Raw genomic sequence first — 17,504 nt, forward strand, 5'->3', positions numbered from 1 at the left:
AAAACCACCATTTATTCAACATTTTTGAATAAACGGATGTCTAAGTTTACAGCTTCGAGTATATCTGGTACATTTAATCCTAAAACTATTTCTCACTGAGAATTTATTGTTTTATTTATTTTTCCATTTTGGCAGTTTTGGTCCTCCGTAGCTTTAAGTGGTACTTTTAGTAGCCTCCCATTACCTGCTGCACCCCCCTCATGTCTCGTCGAGGACTAAGGACACACGAGGACTGAATCTGGAGAGAAAACCACGTCCCCACCCCTTGGTCATAAGTCTTGCTAACAGAAGGTGTCTAAAATTGGAGTGCGTTTCCTCTTCAAACAACCAATCACAATGCACCTCGAGGCCAGCAAGGAAACACAGGTCTACCTCTCATTATTTAAAGCACACACAAGGTCTAAATTTAGCACACGGAGATCTGATTGGGAAAGAATTCAGAAGGCGGTGACCTATGAGAGGACACGATACGCGACACGGGGAGAGTTTAGAATGGAGAGTGTATAAAACATGTAATTGTAGCACTACAGCTAATGCTCTTTCCCAATAAGGGAGGTGGTTTAGTTATATTTGATGCTATATTAAGGTTGATTTTTAAGCCTCTATTAACAGGCAGCAGCATGAAGACGGTAATTTGATCTTTACAGGCGCGCTTAAATGGGTCACATTGATCAGAGGACGCCATCTGGAGGCCAGGGTGCACATTAATTACCAACTAATGGACATAAGCGTAAACTATAACTATAAAAATGAAACATGCATAATGGCGTTCGGGAAACAGGGAAGAAAAAAAAGAGGATGAACAAAGAAAACAGATTCTGTTTCTTTAATATCAACTTTTTGACTTGCATACCAATTCAGTGGCTGATGCATCAGGTAAAATATACATTATATGTAACATTATGGGGGTAAAAATTCAGAGAGCAATACAGAAATAAACAGGACCGGCTGATCGCAGGTCTAATACCTTTCCATCATAATCCATATGATCTGTGATGCACTGTGTAGATGATTCAAGCTTTCTTGTTGCCCTTCCATATAGGAACATCACATTGTTCTCCATAAAAAAAACATTAATTAGTGCCTTTGGGTTTTATAAAGCACAGCAATGCTGAAGTCAGAGGTATAACAGTTTGAAATGATCTTTGAATGTCCTTAACCTGCTCAACCATAGTGTTTATATGTGACAGACAACAAAGAAAAAAAGTTAACATTTTTGTTCCATCTGCATTCAGTCTTTGTAACACTGTCAGACAAAGAGAAATGATAATTATTTGGTACATGATGATTTACATTGTTTCATTTCTTTTTTAAAGACACACATTTAAGACGTACATTAACAGCTTGATGTTGCAACCATCTGCTGCCTGGCGTGCACCAGGACCTCATGATGGCCCACTGGGTCATTACCGTTTAACAGCCCTAGAGACCGTAGAGCTAAAGCACAGACAGACAGATTGTTAATGCACTTTTGCTCTTCAGTGAGTGTATGCATACAGCAATCCCACATCACAACATAAGGCGATAACTGTGAGCAGCGTGCACAAGTACATCTGTGCTTGTGTGTAATGTGGTGATGTCATCACGAGGTCCGTTGTCACTCAAGTATCAATAAATAATTTTGCAAAGTCATTTGGATTCGATTTCGGAGCAGTCCTGAGTCTGTCTTTGAAATTCTATGGCTGAATGTCCACATGTGCACGTGCCGGCACACTTAAACTTGTAACATGTTTGTGTGTCTTTGTGTGTGTGTCTGCCACTCTGTGTACTCAGTTCTTCTTCTTGAGCCCAGAGCCGTGATTATTGAATAAGCTCAGCCCTGATTTGCCGTTCCCATTAGCCACTCCACCGACTGTGACTCCAGGCTGCTGCAGCACTTTGTCCAACGTGGTTTTCTTAATGGCTGCTGGAGAGATGCGCTCCTGGTCTGCCAGGTACTGCAGCTCCCTGCAAGGACAAGAGAAATACTAATGTCAGGAGTACAGTAAAAATGAAGGGTTGTCTGTGTGTGCCATGATAACTATAACTAAAGGATAAAGACACAATTTAAAATGTCACAAAACTGAGTCAGGACTAAAAGTAGAGCGAATGGGAAATGGGTCAATTGAAAATTATACAGTTGCAATTTTTTAATTTTTTTTAATGACTTTCTGATTTTCTCACCGTGTCCTGATGCAAGAAGCCTCCACTGCGTTGATAAGGAGGCTGCGGAAGCCACCGCTCTCCAGAAAGTGCAGGGCGTGGATGGTGGCGCCCCCTGGTGAGCACACATTGTCCTTCAGCTGGCCGGGGTGTTGCTCCGACTCAAGCAGCATCTTTGCTGCTCCCTGAAAGTGAAACGGGGACATGAGAAATATGTAAAAATAAAGGGGGTATTGCAGAAACAGTGCAGGTGTTTGCATCCATTTCTATAGAGCATGGACAAGAGAATAAAGTCTGAGGCGTAGCTTAAATAATAAAGTTGCTCTGTATGCCACAAGGGGTAGTGAAGCTTTAACCTCCTGCTTCTCAGCGTCTTCTCTCACTTATCGTTTCCAAATTCTGCTGATCTGTTTTATCCTATGTCACTTCTGTTGTAAATGGAGCTCATATGCAATGCAATGTAATGCAGAATCACATTTGATGGCCCCAGCCAAATATTTTTTTTTGTCCAGTGAATATTTGAATGACACCTTGGATGATTGTGAGGTTGGTTACCATTTCTCTTAATTTACTTAATCGTGTTAATTTTTTTACTTACTAAGGCAAAAAAAAAAAAAAGAAAAAAAAAAAGAAAAAAAAGAAAGCAATATCATTACCCATCAGTCCAAAAACTGTCTCTAATTCTTCAGCTCAACACAATCTCTGTGTTGTTTTAACTCACATGGTTGAATGAGCGAACCGTACGCAGAAATGCTGCAGGGGCTCGGGGTTTGATTCGTCCCTGGACCATTTCCTGCATGTCATTCCTCCCAGCTCTGTCCCTACTTTCTGTACAATAACGGCTATAAAAACAAACAATCAAACCCAACCCACCGCCCAAAAATATAACTTGGAATACAACTGTCTTGGGCTGCATACGCCAGCAGCAGTCCTTGTTCTGCTGTGCTGTCTTACAAAGCTCAGGGTAACAGCACAAGAACCAGGCTCTGGTTAGGAGCTGAAATGGAGCTCATTGCCAGCTGCAGTATAAAACGAAGGAGATGGAGCCCATCCAAACACGGGGCAAAGAAGCAGCTACATGATATCGACACAACAGCCCCCCCGCCAGCGAGTCAGCGGTGAACCCCGCCCCCCCCCCCAAAACAAAACCATGAGATAGGATGGGTTAGGCCATTCAATAAAAGACTAAGGAGTTATCCTCAAGTAAATCAACTGTGGATGCTATTGTTCAACTGAAGGACTGAAAAAGATACATTTTTATTTTATTTATTTTTTAAAAAGGCCAAATGAGTCCCCAGATGTATCTGTGCAGCCCATTCAAGTCATGTGTAGAAAACAATTCATAATAACATCTCACTTGTAAGCACAAGCGCGTGCGCACACACACACACACACACACAGTGAAGACGAAGCCTGAAGCAACTGCCATGATAACAAAAACTGAAATTAGTAATTTTCAGTAATGTCTCTGATAAACTGCCAAAGCCTAATCACATCCCAACAGCGCCGTATAAACAGAATCAAACTACATTTAAGTTTAATGTTAAAAAGAGCAATTTAAAATTTGTGCAGACCCTGCAGAAAAAGAGCTGCAGGATCAAAATATATCCTTTTCTTCTTCTTTTCCTCCTCTTTTGGCAAGCCCGAGTGCCCCGCAGGTGTTTATTTTTCTTGGGTTTCATTATTTTTTCGTTGAACAAAAGTCAGCAGTTATCAGACGGTAAAATTGCTGGATGCACTGAAAACAGCAACTCGAGCTTAATAATTTTGTTGCCTCCAAACATGCAGCGTAGCAGATCAAGGAAACTTAATATTTAGAATAAGTGCAACAGAAGAGACCTGAATGTGACACACAGATTTAGCACTACTGACCAACAGGGCCTGAGCTCCAAGTCTGACAGCGAGCCTCCTCGGCAGTCCCATCTTCACTCCTCCGTCTGCGAGAGCATCCAGGGCTGTGAACGCCTGCATAAACACAACATTTTCTATTATTTGAAGCAACAAGAAAGTCATCAACATGTCTTTAAAGCATCTAAACCCATCACAAAAATTCACCATCACCTGGCCCATTTGAGACCAGAACCATTTCTCCCTTGGCTTATTTTGAGAGCCAGCCCACATTTCAACAGATTTGAGAAATACAATGTTACATAACGATATGCAGAAAAAGTTGAGGAAGGAATAAAATCATGGTGGACACAATCTGTGAGCTGCATCTGCAAATCATCTGTCCACTTCTTGTCGCAGCCTCTCGTACTAATTTTGTGCCAGTGCCATGTGAAAATTTGTTTTGGAGGCAGAAATGCATCCAACTAGTTCTAAACTGGCCAGCAGCACCACAACAGTAAAAGACAGGAGGCAGTAGCTTCACTGCACAATGTTATTTTTTTCTCAGTTCAATTCAGTTTTATTCCTGAAGCATCCGTGCATAACAGTGATCTCAAAGCGCATTATAATATAAGGTAAGACGATCGCCTGTGAGTTGTACTTGGCGACAGTAGGGAGGAAGAACTCCCTTTTAATAGCAGAATGAGTAACAGGGAGACACAACCATCTGCTTTGACTTTTTGGATGGTGAAGGAAACAATGACGGACAACAAACTACAAGCAAGAATAGAAATCAAATTAAGCTACTGATTAGTTTTCTTACGCTTCTCCTTTATTCTTTACATTCCACTAAATATGCATAGTATGAGACAGAAAACCAAATGGTCTCCCAGAACTAGTTCTTACAATATGCGGTTGAACAGCCAGCTCAGAAAAAAGAAAATATTCCTCAGAGCCCTTCAAATGCATTTAGAAATACCTGCCCAAAGCCAGAGTCCCACTACAAGCAAGTCTCGCCAAAGGCATGCCTTTATATTAAATGCCTCTAGTGACTTATTTTGGAAGTAAAATCTTTAATTCCAGTGATAAACAGAACATAAAACTGCTTGTAAAGAATCAACACTCAAATCTAATTAGGGCTGTTCGATATAACGATATATATCGGATGACGATATAAAAACGTCTATCGTTTCATTTTACGCTATCGTTTGTAAACTGTTTACGGCAATATTTTTTCATTATTTTGATGGTGACTGTAGTGGCTATATTAATTTCTTTAAGTTCTCTCTTTCTCTTATATTTAATATAACCACACTACAGACAGACAAGCACTTGTTTTTATGCGTTGTCGTTAGCAACAACGACAGTAAAAACACGGCGTGTCCGCTTGTTTATTTTCCACATAAATCTTTCACAATAAAGCTCAATATCCTGTTGAGACTTTTCAAAATAAACTGAATCACGTGGAAGATGCAGAGTATTTACGGATGAGAAGCAAAAAAGAGCCGTCAGGTGCTAAAAAAATAAACCTTAGACTCAAACGTTAGAACAGACTTTTCCCCGCAGCACGCTGTGTAATAAATACTCGCAAAGAAAACAGCGGCTGTTACAACTTACGTCTAAAAATGTATCGTTTCATGCATCAGTTAAAACACTCGACTCCAGGTACGCGACGCCCAGCTGGAAACACTTCACGCAAGTCGAGCTGCCCGAGATTCACAGAATTTACAGAAAATGTTGCATTTTTGTGATTTATATCGTTATCGGACGATAGATGTCTTAATATCGGGATATGAGATTTTGGTCATATCGCACAGCCCTAAATCTAATACAAAACATGTACAAAATGTTTTAAACACCACTTTCCCCATGAACGTTTTACTTCTAACACCAACACCATCTTCCAAGAAGAAAAAAAAGCTCAGATTCTATGCAGACATCAGCCAGACACATTTACTCTTGATTTCCTCCACCAGTGCTTACATCGGCCTGCTACACACGAAATTTGATGTGACATTTTCGAAAGCAGAGAGGACTGAAATTTGGAAACGCACTCGTGGCTCTACAGGTAATTACCAAGGACAGGATATGACAAAACTGCCCCAAAATACCACAACAGCACAAACACGAAAGGTCCTTTATATGGACAGGATATATACATACACACCTGCCAATGTTTTTTTCCTGTATCTAGACCTCAAGCTTGAGACCATGCACACAATATTACCAGTCACTGAAAAACAGTGAACACACAAGGGTTTCTAAACAGTCAGCGCAGTCGTGAGTAGCAGGTACGAAGCCAAAACAATGTGTTCTTGAATCAACCTAATCAGAAAAACAGACATTTTCTGCTTACATCTATGAAGAAGTGCTTACTTTTCTCAACATCTTGTCATGAATCGAACGCTTCACATCATTATTTTTGACATCTTATAGACTAAATAATTTATCAAAGGCTAACGATTAGTTTCAGGCCAGGCTGTGAAGCCTGACAGCTGAAGATAAACAGAAGTAATAGCAACCAGTCTTCGAAAATACAGCGTATCAGATCGTTCCTGCATCAATCCAAATAAATCCCAGTAGCTCTGAGTGCAAAATGGAAAGGGTGGTTTGATAAAAATAAATAAATAAATTCCTCTTAAGACACACTGTAAGATGAAGGATGCTGCAAAATTTTAAAGGGGATCTATTACCCATCCATCAATTTTCTTCTCCTTATCCAGTTCAGGGTCGCAGAGAAGCTGGAGTGGAGCTCGAGCAAATAAAACAATAACACACTTTCTTTTAAAAAGTGTTATGTTTACAGTGATGCTGCTCTGTATCATAAATACCAGTGCTGAGGGTGCGAGTACTCGCTGTAGTATAGTACAAAATCTCAACATCATTGGTGGTATAAAAGGGGAGGAAGTCAGACCTGGAACCAAATATATTTTTTCTCTTTTCAAAGTTTTTTTTTTGTTCCAGGAAGTCTCATCTTTTCAAAGTGTTGCAACATCTCCCTCTGTATAATGTGTAAATCTCTAAGCGTCTGTACTGATAAATAACTGAAATTGCGTTAAAAACTGACATGATCGTACACTTGTGTCTTCAGCCTTGTACAACGGCCGACGCTGTCTGTTTTAAGATACTGATCAAATACCGATTACAAAAGTTGAGGCCAGAAGCTAACCATTTTTTTTTTAGACTGTACAGACGGCCTGCTAAACAAATTTTGTATTTCCATCATGCATAACTATTACTACTTAGACGAGTCCAATAAAAAAAAGAAATAGAGATCTGGAAATGAGAATACCAGACCCTATTTAACTTAGAGGGATCTAAAACGGCTCATTTCAGACAGTGGATGAACTGAGGATTTAGATAAAAGTACAGTTTAAAGGGAATAACTGATTAATAATTAACTGAACCGCTTTACCTGGCTCAAGCTTGTCCTTAGGGGGGCTCACACCCCACATATGCATCACATGACCACATATTGTCACTGTTACCTGACTTTAAAGAAGTCTACTGGACGTCTGGAGAAAATGTATTTAACCTTGAGCAAACAAACAAAACAAGAATAACTTAAAAAAAGGGTTATGTTTATCAGATTACTGGTGATTTTCCATTTGGGAAAGACTACAACTTCTTTGGAGGCACTGAAACATTTTTACGCACAAAAACCTATTCTAGCAGAGTCATAATGGGCTAGAATAGAAAATGAGCATAACAGGTCCTCTTTAATGAATGAATTCTGCACCAGGCTCCAATGTAGTCTATTTTAGGATGAAGGATTACTCAGATTATTTCATCTGTGCCAGGCCTCACTGTAATAGCCAAAACCTGGATCCATCAGACTTTACAGTCATCCTTCCGGGAAACAAAACCACCCCCGAAGTGACTTACGTAGGCAGGTCCGCTGCCACTCAGACCGGTGACAGCATCAATGAGGTCCTCCTCCACTTCCGTGCAGAAGCCTACGCTGCCCATCAGCTGCTCCAATAATTTCCCATCCTCCACCTTGACAAAAATGCCACAGTGACAAAATGTATGTTAATGGGGTTGAAATTAAACTGAAATCCCACTACCTGATCATACATCTTAATTTTATGACAGTAAAAACAAGGCGATTCATCCCTCTTTACCTCTGCATGTGTCCCAGTGGCATACACTGTAGCTCCCTCTCTCACCACCACTGGAGTGTTTGTCATACACCTCATGACTTTAGGAGCTGAGCGGTACTGAAGCAGCTTCTGTAAAATTAATAGGAAATGTAGGTGATGTCAGTAAAGGAGACGTGTTTGAAATCACACCAGAACAGCTTAATTTAACTTAGTGATATGCAAGAAAAAAGTCAGGAGATGTAAAACACATCTGGAGCATTTAGGTGTGTACATTTCCTCCTTTTCCTCCTTACAAAGTACAACAAAGACCTACTTTATCAAACTTAACCCAAATCACGGTCTCTCTATTAAATTTACTCAAACATGAAATCATCCACATAGAGAACATGCTGTAAATACTTTGACCGATTTTAATGCAACATTATTCATATTTTATTTTAGATTTATTTATTAGTGCTCTCTTAGTACAGCCCCTTTAATCGAAAAACTGAACTAAGAGAGCAATGCTCACCTTTTCTATGGAGCTTATGGTAACACCTGCAGCACAAGACACTATGAGATGACGGTCCTCGATGTCTGGCCCAATCTCATCCAGAACGAAGGGGATAATGTGGGGCTTTACAGCCAAAAAGAGCACATCACTCTTGTTGACGGCCTCTTTGTTACTTGTTGTCAGGTTCACTCCCATTTTCTACAGGAAAAGAGGAAAAAAAAAAAACAGAGGTACTTGTCATGAAAACTGCAGATGTTAAGACGTGCAGAGGCGGGGAGGGAAACAGGTGATATCACAATAACTATGAGGAAACTTCTCACCCTCAGTCCCGATACCGTGGGCAGGTCTGTGTCTGGGGAGCTCGCTGTAATCCTGTGTGTGGCGATCACACCTGGTGACAGGAGGAAGCAGAGGAATAAATAACAGCTGTAAAATAAGTCCTTACTGAGGCCCAGAGTCACAAGAAAGAGAGACAAAGTGGAGAAAAAGAGCTAAAAGACTCATATCACCTGCAGCAGTGAAGCCCTTCACCAGTGCATGAGCCAGCTGGCCCGCTCCAATGAATCCAACACTCATGATGTGGCACTTCTGTCCTACAGTGGAAGGGGGGGAAAAAAAGTCATCTCAGTCGATCAGACTTTTCACATTTGACACCTGACTAGTAGAGAGAAACGTCCTGGAGCTGGCCCAGAGACAACAAATGATGGCCAAACACTCATCTGACACTCTTCCAGCACCCATGGGTGACTCCAGCAGGATATGAGTGCGGTTACTGATTTACAGTCAGCTTTACGTCTAAATAAAACCCATCTACATGCTCTATATCATCCAAATACTCTCAGCCTTTATTTGAATGTGCACGGAGCTAAAGGCACTGAGTTTGTGTCTGCACTGTACAAATCCAGGTAAACCACGATTTCACATGTTTTCGGTGTTAAATACTTACTTACACAACCAATTAGCAGCTATTAGGGGGCGTTAATCTATGAAGCGTTATCCTTATTGAAATGATAAAGCAATTAGCTAGCCGTTGAGGTCCCTTCCCGGCTAACTTTTTAGCTAGATTTACACCTATAAATGACTGAGAAACATGGCGGATACATATGAAACATGCTCAGATACCTTATCCAGACGCTCCAACTGATGTTTCTGAGTTGATGGATATAAAGTGGCGACGTGACAGCCCTTTCCCGGTGTCAGAAAAAAAACAAAAAACACCAGTTTTTTGTGTCAACGTGGCTTCCCTTTTCTCAGCCCACATGTGAGCTCAGAGAAGTAGCGGACATCAAAGAGGACCAATCACGACAGAGATACTCGGAGTCTCTGACCAATGGAGATGCTTGATTATGAAATATGGGCGGGGTGGAGTTGCATCAGCTTCATCCCGGGAAAAATACAGGTCACAGTAACAGGCCACAGAAACTGAGCGTTTCAAAGTAGGTCATGTTCATATAGTGAAACCGGAACTTCCAGCATTTATTAAGACAATAATATGTGACCATGAACCGTGTGCTAATCTAACAGAGTATTTAGTCGAGTGTATTAGGTAACAATAACAGTTAAAACACAAAAAATGTCTGTTTTTTCACTATGTAGTTTAAATTTATATATATATATGTATATATATATATATATATATTTTTTACCATGAGTCCATTGAGGAAACCAAACAATTTTTTTCTTAGTAAATTAATATGAATTATTCTCTTCTAATTGAAATTAGAACAAACAACAAAAACTTTGCAGCTGACCAAACACACACATCCACACGTGTGCAATAACACTAAGTGTAATTTTTTTTCTGACAACGTAGTATTTTATTCTATCGTATATAGTATGTTATTCGTTTTATCTTATCCTAGTCCATTGTTCTTCTTAATTTTTGCTGCTGTAACTTTGCACTGTCCACTTTCTGCTGCGACACAACAAATTTCCCATGTGTGGGACTTGTCTTATCTTATCTTATCTTATCTTATCTGAATTACTACCATATGGCGTTTTCTGCCATTTTATACATTCGTGCTGACAGTTTTGCTTGTTTACCACAGCAGCATTTCTTTATTATGTAGAAAAACTACATGAGATGTACTATTTACACTGACAGAAAGGGGAATTTTGCTGGTTTGGCCCACTTGAAATCAAAGTGGGTTGTACGTGGCCCATGATTTCACATCCCTGATCTCAAGTGTTCAAGTGATGTGGCTGGATTGATAATATCAGTACCAATGCTGGTATTAATATCGGATTAATACTAGTGTTGAATTGAAATTAAAATAATTTTGGAAATGAAAAAAATATACCTTTAAATATTCCTCAAACATGCTCTGCGTTGCCTGTCTCGTCTAGTTTATTTATAGGCTGTAGAACATTTAAACAACAGCCAATAACAGCACTGCTTTTCAATCATTTTGAAACGCCACTTTTGGTCTTCATCATTAGTTCTCCAGGCTCTCTGGAGGTTTGTCAAAGTTTTTTTGGACATTAGCTGCTTTTTCACTCATTTTCAGTCCAGTCCATGTACCTGATCAGTGTCACATGATTTTAAGTCACTTAACACATGAATTATTAAAATATTAAAAAGTTATTAAAGAAGCAATTTTAAATGATACCTTTATGCACTTTATTACTATCATCCTCTCACAAAAACACAATTTGTTTGTATTTCTTTAGTTGAATCTAGAAGAAAATGCCAAAGATAACACAAATTGACAGGGATGAAATAGTTTTTTACCACTAAGAAGGTGTTAAAAAAGAGCTATTAGCCAAAATCTTGGCATATAGCAGCGTGGTTTGAAGTGTGTCCTTAACAAGTTTCAGGAAACTGGAAAATTGGAGGTTAGAAGAAGTGGCAAGCCTAAAAAAATATTCACAGTAGATGAACAGTATCTGAAAGTCATGTCCTTAAGAAATGAGGGGGAAAGACCTGACACAGGACCTGAGAGATGCACCTGATCCTTCAGCTGATCCATCTGTTCAACCAGAACCTCATCAGAAACGGTCTCAGTGGAAGGGTGGCTGTCTTTAAACCATTCTTAAGGAAGGGAAACTGGAAAAATGCAGAGGTATGCCAAATTACGCAAGAGCTGAACTGAAAATCAGTGATATGAGCTCTTAAGGTCTTAAGCGCTTAATCCAAATTTTACATTTTTGGCTGAAATCACTGTGATAATTGATGTCATTAAGATAGATAGATAGATAGATAGATAGATAGATAGATAGATAGATAGATAGATAGATAGATAGATAGATAGATAGATAGATAGATAGATAGATAGATAGATAGATAGATAGATTACATTTTAACTCCTGATGACAGTTTTTTTTGGTACACTATCATTTAAGACTCTGATATTAATTAAATTATTAGTTAAATCTGGGTTCATCTCAGTTTTAGCCAAACATATTATATCACTGAGCCCAGCTGACTGAGGACTCTGAGTATCTGAACAGCTGGCACTTTCAGAGCTCAGCCTTGCATTCTGCTTTATATATAGACAGGAGCATAAGCAATCCCTCAGTGTGCATTCCTGTGAGAAAATAAATGGAATGTGGTCCCGTGAAGGAGACATATCACTTCTTCCCGTAGTGTGTAAATTTAGGCTGGTATGGAATGGGAAACATGAAAGGAACAGACAGGCATGATAGACAAGAAGAGGGCTGAACCTTTTAAAACGTGGAGAGGGGAGATTTTAGCATTAAACTGACAGTTACAGGGCAAGTTCTTGGCTAATTCTGAGAATATGTGCTGGTGAACTACCAAGGGATAGGCAGCCAAACTGTATTCATACTCCATAGCTCATTAGCGTATGTGCTATTCAGTTCTGCTTTATTTCAAATTCTGTCAAATCTAAGGGGAAAGAAAAAAAGAACTGGTCTGCAGTCTCCTGTTAGAATAACAATCATCTATTCATATTCAGCTCCCTAAAATATCTCAAGCCAATTCTGGTAACCCGCAATGTTTTGATGAGTCATGCTTTCAGTGCATTTGATCAAAACGTCAATCTTGTAGAAGATTTTCTGTCTGCAGCGCAGAATCACAAAAATGAGGTGATGACTTCTGAAGTACAAAGACAAACCTCTATAAATATCAGTACTTTTGTGTATTTTTATGAAAAGTACTAAACCCGCCAGTGTGGCAAGTGATGAAACACAGTGTTCCTCTACCTGTTTATACTGAAAATGTGGGATAAATGGAGAATGTGGAGAATTTCTGCCTGACATGTCTTTAAATTTTCAGTATCAGGTCAATCTTAGCACTAGTGTAGGTGAGAAAATAGTGAAATACATAATAAAATATTACTCATCTAAAGGGGTAAAATTCTAAATACTGATTATTAATAATTATAAATACTAAAAATATACTTAAAGTGTAAAGTTTTTATAGATATGGCAATAAATGTTGTGCAGAGGATCATAAAACAAATGTCCAACTCCTGAAAAGTATGTTAGTTTCTTTACTTGGCGCTCCTTTAACATGAATTACTGCATCAGTGGAGTGTGGAATGGAGGCAATCCATGGCACTGCTGAGGTATTAATAGACCCCAGGGTGCTTTGATAGCAGCCTTCACTTTCTTTTTGCGTTGGGTGGTTGTCGTCTTCCTTTTGACAATACTCCCCAGATTCCTCGTGGGGTTCAGGTCTGGTGATTTGGCCGGCCTGTTGACCACAGTAAAAACATGGTTCGCAAACATTTGGTAGTAGCTTTGGCAGTCTGTGTGGCACTGTCGGCAGGTGTTAAGTCCTGCTGGAAAAGGAAATCGGCATGTATATAAAACTTGTCGGCAGAGGGAAGAACAGAGTGCTGCGAAATCTGTGCACTCTGTGTTAATATTGGTCAACCTTCATAGAAGTGAGGAAATCACTGTGGATGATTCAAAAAAAAATTCTAAGATTATTATATCTATGTTTGAAAATCTCTGTATGAGCAACTCAAATGTTTCCAGATTTTGTCTACAACACACTATGTAAGATAAAAAATAAATACATTTTAAAAACCCATCATCACTGTGATTCATGATACTAATTTTCACCTTAACATCATTTGAGTATGCCCATCATGGCTGATATTGTGTGGTATAGATTGATCAGCTGATGGTTCTACACATCAGTATATCATATGTTGAGGTCAGCAAGGACCACCTCTAAAAAACCTTGAAGGGTGATTAACGTGTGAGTCCTCAAAAGTCCATCCATCCATCCATCCATCCATCCATCCATCCATCCATCCATCCATCCATCCATCCATCCATCCATCCCCAGTCACAAAGGCCTAGAAATCATCTGGCCAACCAACCAGAAAATGAAAATGAAAATTTCAGTCATTTATCAGTTGCTTTAAGTCACAAAGATTTTCGATTGCCAAAGGGTCACAGAAGCCTTTCCAAGCTGTTACATGGTGAGAGGAGGGATACAGCTTGAACTAGTTGCCAGTCTATTTAGTAAGTAAGACAACCACACACTCTTCACATCCACACCTACCAACCAAGCATGGGTTTGAACTGTTGGAGGATGCTGAAGTACCAGGAGACAATCTACACAGGCAGAACATGCAAACTCCATAAAGCCCTCAGGAAACCAGTACGTTCAAACCCACAACCTTCTCTTTACAGGGCAGTAGTGCTCTCCACTGGACCGACGATGAAACACTCTCCTTACCTAAACAACAAAGTGTGAGCATATTTAAATGAAAATAATTTATTTTTTGTGTGCAACTGCAAAATGTGCATTCTTCCTCAAGCTCGTTAAATATCTGTAAAACAACCAGACGCTTTCTCCTTCTGAAAAAGGAGTGAGAAGAAGATTGTCTCTGCATTTGTATGCATTTATATTCAGAAGAAAAGGGAAAATTGTTGGGAATTAGGGAAAAATATTCCCTTCTGATGATACAAAGTGTCAGTGTTCTTTCTCTTGTTGGTTGCAGAATAAGCTAATTACCCACAAATCTGTTCCATGAACCTAATCTGAAACTAGCTGAAATTTACAGTGATATATCCCCACGACGCTGCCTCTCAGTCTGACAGACAGACAAAGTCAATTTACCACTGCCTGCCTCTGCTCTATCTATCACTCAGACTCGGTATGTGTGCTGAGGCGTGACAACACTCATTCTGTCTTTCTTTTTTTTGACAAAACCCCGAGAGATTTATTAAAAATACCCGTAGAGCACAAATCTTTTTTTTTCTCTCTCTCTCTTTTCAGCGACAGCAGAAAGCAGATCTAGGTGAAGCGTTCACAACAAATTGTTGCTTGCAGTGATTAGGGGCCCGAGGTGTGTATTCGTGCTTGTGTTCTTCACGATGTGAGAACGAGAGAGAGAAAAGTAGCTTTGCTGAGTGAGGGGAGATGTGCATATTTAATATCACAGACAGACAGAAATCTTTCCCAAGTGTTGCCATACGTCACCCTCCTGCAGTCTGAGACAAGAATAAGCGGCAAAGACAGAATACAAAGGAAATGGCAGCGGGGAAGTTAAGGCATCCAGTGTAATGTCAGCTTTCATTTGAATGTCAAACCCAAAACTAATAAAGGATTTCCCACAGCACATCTCAAAATCTCAGGAACAAATCAGACTGTAAATCCCAGAAGAATCTGTGGGAGAGAAGCCTCAATAAGTCATACTCCTTCTGTGTCTTTATCCTTGGTACCTGTATTTAGCTTACCAGGTTGATATTACCACTTGAATATAGGTCTCTTGTGGTGTGGATAAAGCCATGAGGGGTCTGAGGAGAGCAAACTGTGGTCTAAAGTTCACCAGAGAATATTTATCTTTTGTTTACCAGTTTTCATCAACGCTCAGTTCACACTTGCATTTTATAGAGGTAGAAATGTGGGGGTGCTTGTTTGGTATTGGCAGCCTGTACATCTGGAAAGGCACAATGCAATCTGAAAGGCTTTAGAGAAACATATGCTGCCTAGGGTATTTAAAAGTAGAATGGTATGCAGCTTTCAGGCCCCTCTTCTGTGAAACCAGCTTCCAGTTTGGATTCAGGAAACAGACATGCTTTCTACTTTTAAGATCAAGCTTCAAACTTTACTCTTTGCTAAAGTGTATAGTTAGGGTTGGATCAGGTGACCCTGATTCCTCCCTTAGTTACACTGCAATAGGGCTAGGCTGCTGGGGGCTTCCCATGATGCACTGAGTTTTTCCCCTGATTACTATGTGCTTACACGCCGCTCACTAACCTATTTAATCATTAGTTATTAATATTCTCTGGCTCTCCTCCACAGCATCATCCTGTTTCCCTCCCCTCAACCCCAACCGGTTGCAGTGGATGGCCGCCCCTCCTTGAGCCTGGTTCTGTCAGAGGTTTATTCCTGTTAAAAGGGAGTTTTTCCTTCCCACTGTTGCCAAGTGTTTGCTCATAATGATTCATCTGATTGTTGGGGTTTTCTCTGTATTATGGGAGAGTTTTTACCTTACAATATAAAGCGCCTTGAGGCAAGCGTTGCAAAATTCTCCTCCCAAAAATTTAGCGACTGTCCTCCTCAGTTTCCAGACTGTTATTTAAAGAAGAATCGATGCTACACAGTAGTAAAAATGGTCCTTTTTTAGACATCAAATTCAAAATGAGATATTTTTCTTAAAATGGTGCATTTTCTCAGATTAATTATTCAATATTTTTAAAAAAATATTATTTCTGTGTTCTATTGTGAATAAAATATGGCTCTATGAGATTTGCAAATCATGCATTCTGTTTTATTTACATTCTATTCTGTCATTTCATTCAGGCAAACAAAACACATTTTAATATACACACACAGGATTTGCACAATATATGTTCAACACCACACACTGTCATGGCATGCATTTCAGTAGCCTAGCAACATATGCAATCAATATTGAAGTTGATTACATAATGCTGGATGCTTCTCTTAAGTACCATGCCATTGCTTTCATAATAAGCTCCCACACTGTTTTGCATACAGTAGCAGACTGAGATCTACTGGGACCAAAAATCAAGTCAAAAATCAGCATTGTTCCACCCAACATTTGGCAAAACGAGAGCTGAGATCCGCAGGGGGAGTCTGACACCAACAACATGTGCCATCAGAGATTAGTGACAACAGTGAGCCAGCCGTCCCTCCATGTGCCCCCAGCAGGAAGGTGAGGAGGGGACAGTTATGATGGACACCTGCCGCATCCCATCTCTGTCAGGCGACTTCATCTATTGCTATGTTTAAGACAGAGGCCCTTGGGATAGAGAGGAAAAATGAGTGCCAAACATGGAACAGCTGCTGAATGGAGGTCTGCCGAGGAGCGGGCAGAATGCAGGCCTCGACTGAGCTGCAGATTGCTCTGTGGTGACAGTGTCCATCATTTTCAGTGGTAGCTTTCTCTGGGTTCTGTCATTTTCAACTGATGTTACATCTCACTCTGGAAATATAACCCCAGAGAAGAGTGCAGATGGATCAAGCAGTACCTTCAGAGAGCTAGCTAACAGAAATAATTGTGCAGAATATATAAGAGGATCTAAATGTTTTCAAAGCAACAGACACAACATAAAAATATTACTTTAACAATACAAAGTTATTTTTTGCTACAAAGCCCAGCAGTTTAGATAAACCCTCTTCAGATCATCTGGTACATCTTATTCACTTGTATTTACTTACTAATTTCCATAAATTGGCACAATGTTGAAAATAGCAAATCTCCAAGTCACACAGTGACGTTTTCTGCTGTCTTAGACAGATTTGGAGACGAGAGCAGCCAACTGGTGGCGGATTTGCTGCTGAGCAGCAAGAACAGTTTTTGCGAGACGTATGCTGTGCCACAGCAGCTTCCCGAGGACTTATTATAATACATCCATAGCACTCACAGATGTGACAGGGCACTACATTGATCCTGGATTAGAGAGATGAGATTCACTGAGGTGACCAAAGCAAAGAGGAGGAGGAGGTAACTGGTATGATGTGTGAGAAATAAATCCAGGGAGGGAGT

The 17,504-nt window shown here is 39.9% G+C and overlaps 1 protein-coding gene across 1 annotated transcript; it reads right to left on the reverse strand.

Moving 5' to 3' along the window:
• Positions 1-811: 811 nt before the first annotated feature.
• On the reverse strand, positions 812-9,839 carry pycr1b (pyrroline-5-carboxylate reductase 1b). Its single transcript, XM_031753289.2, has 9 exons — positions 9,688-9,839; positions 9,075-9,158; positions 8,886-8,956; positions 8,584-8,763; positions 8,094-8,201; positions 7,855-7,968; positions 4,015-4,107; positions 2,164-2,327; positions 812-1,947 (listed from the first exon to the last, which is right to left on the reverse strand). Exons 2-9 carry the CDS (start codon positions 9,139-9,141, stop codon positions 1,770-1,772), a joined length of 975 nt encoding a protein of 324 aa, XP_031609149.1. The 5' UTR covers positions 9,142-9,158; positions 9,688-9,839; the 3' UTR covers positions 812-1,769.
• Between the last annotated feature and the right edge of the window lie 7,665 nt (positions 9,840-17,504).

Source organism: Oreochromis aureus, linkage group 6 (assembly GCF_013358895.1).
Source record: "Oreochromis aureus strain Israel breed Guangdong linkage group 6, ZZ_aureus, whole genome shotgun sequence".
Taxonomy (NCBI): domain Eukaryota; kingdom Metazoa; phylum Chordata; class Actinopteri; order Cichliformes; family Cichlidae; genus Oreochromis; species Oreochromis aureus.

Coding starts and splice junctions, on each gene's coding strand:
- pycr1b (XM_031753289.2), bottom strand. CDS start 9,141: ATGAGTGTTGGATTCATTGGAGCGGGCCAGCTGGCTCATGCACTGGTG. Junction 8,202..8,583: donor CCATAAGCTCCATAGAAAAG/GTGAGCATTGCT, acceptor TTAATTTTACAG/AAGCTGCTTCAGTACCGCTC. Junction 1,948..2,163: donor GCTTCTTGCATCAGGACACG/GTGAGAAAATCA, acceptor TTGTCCTTGCAG/GGAGCTGCAGTACCTGGCAG.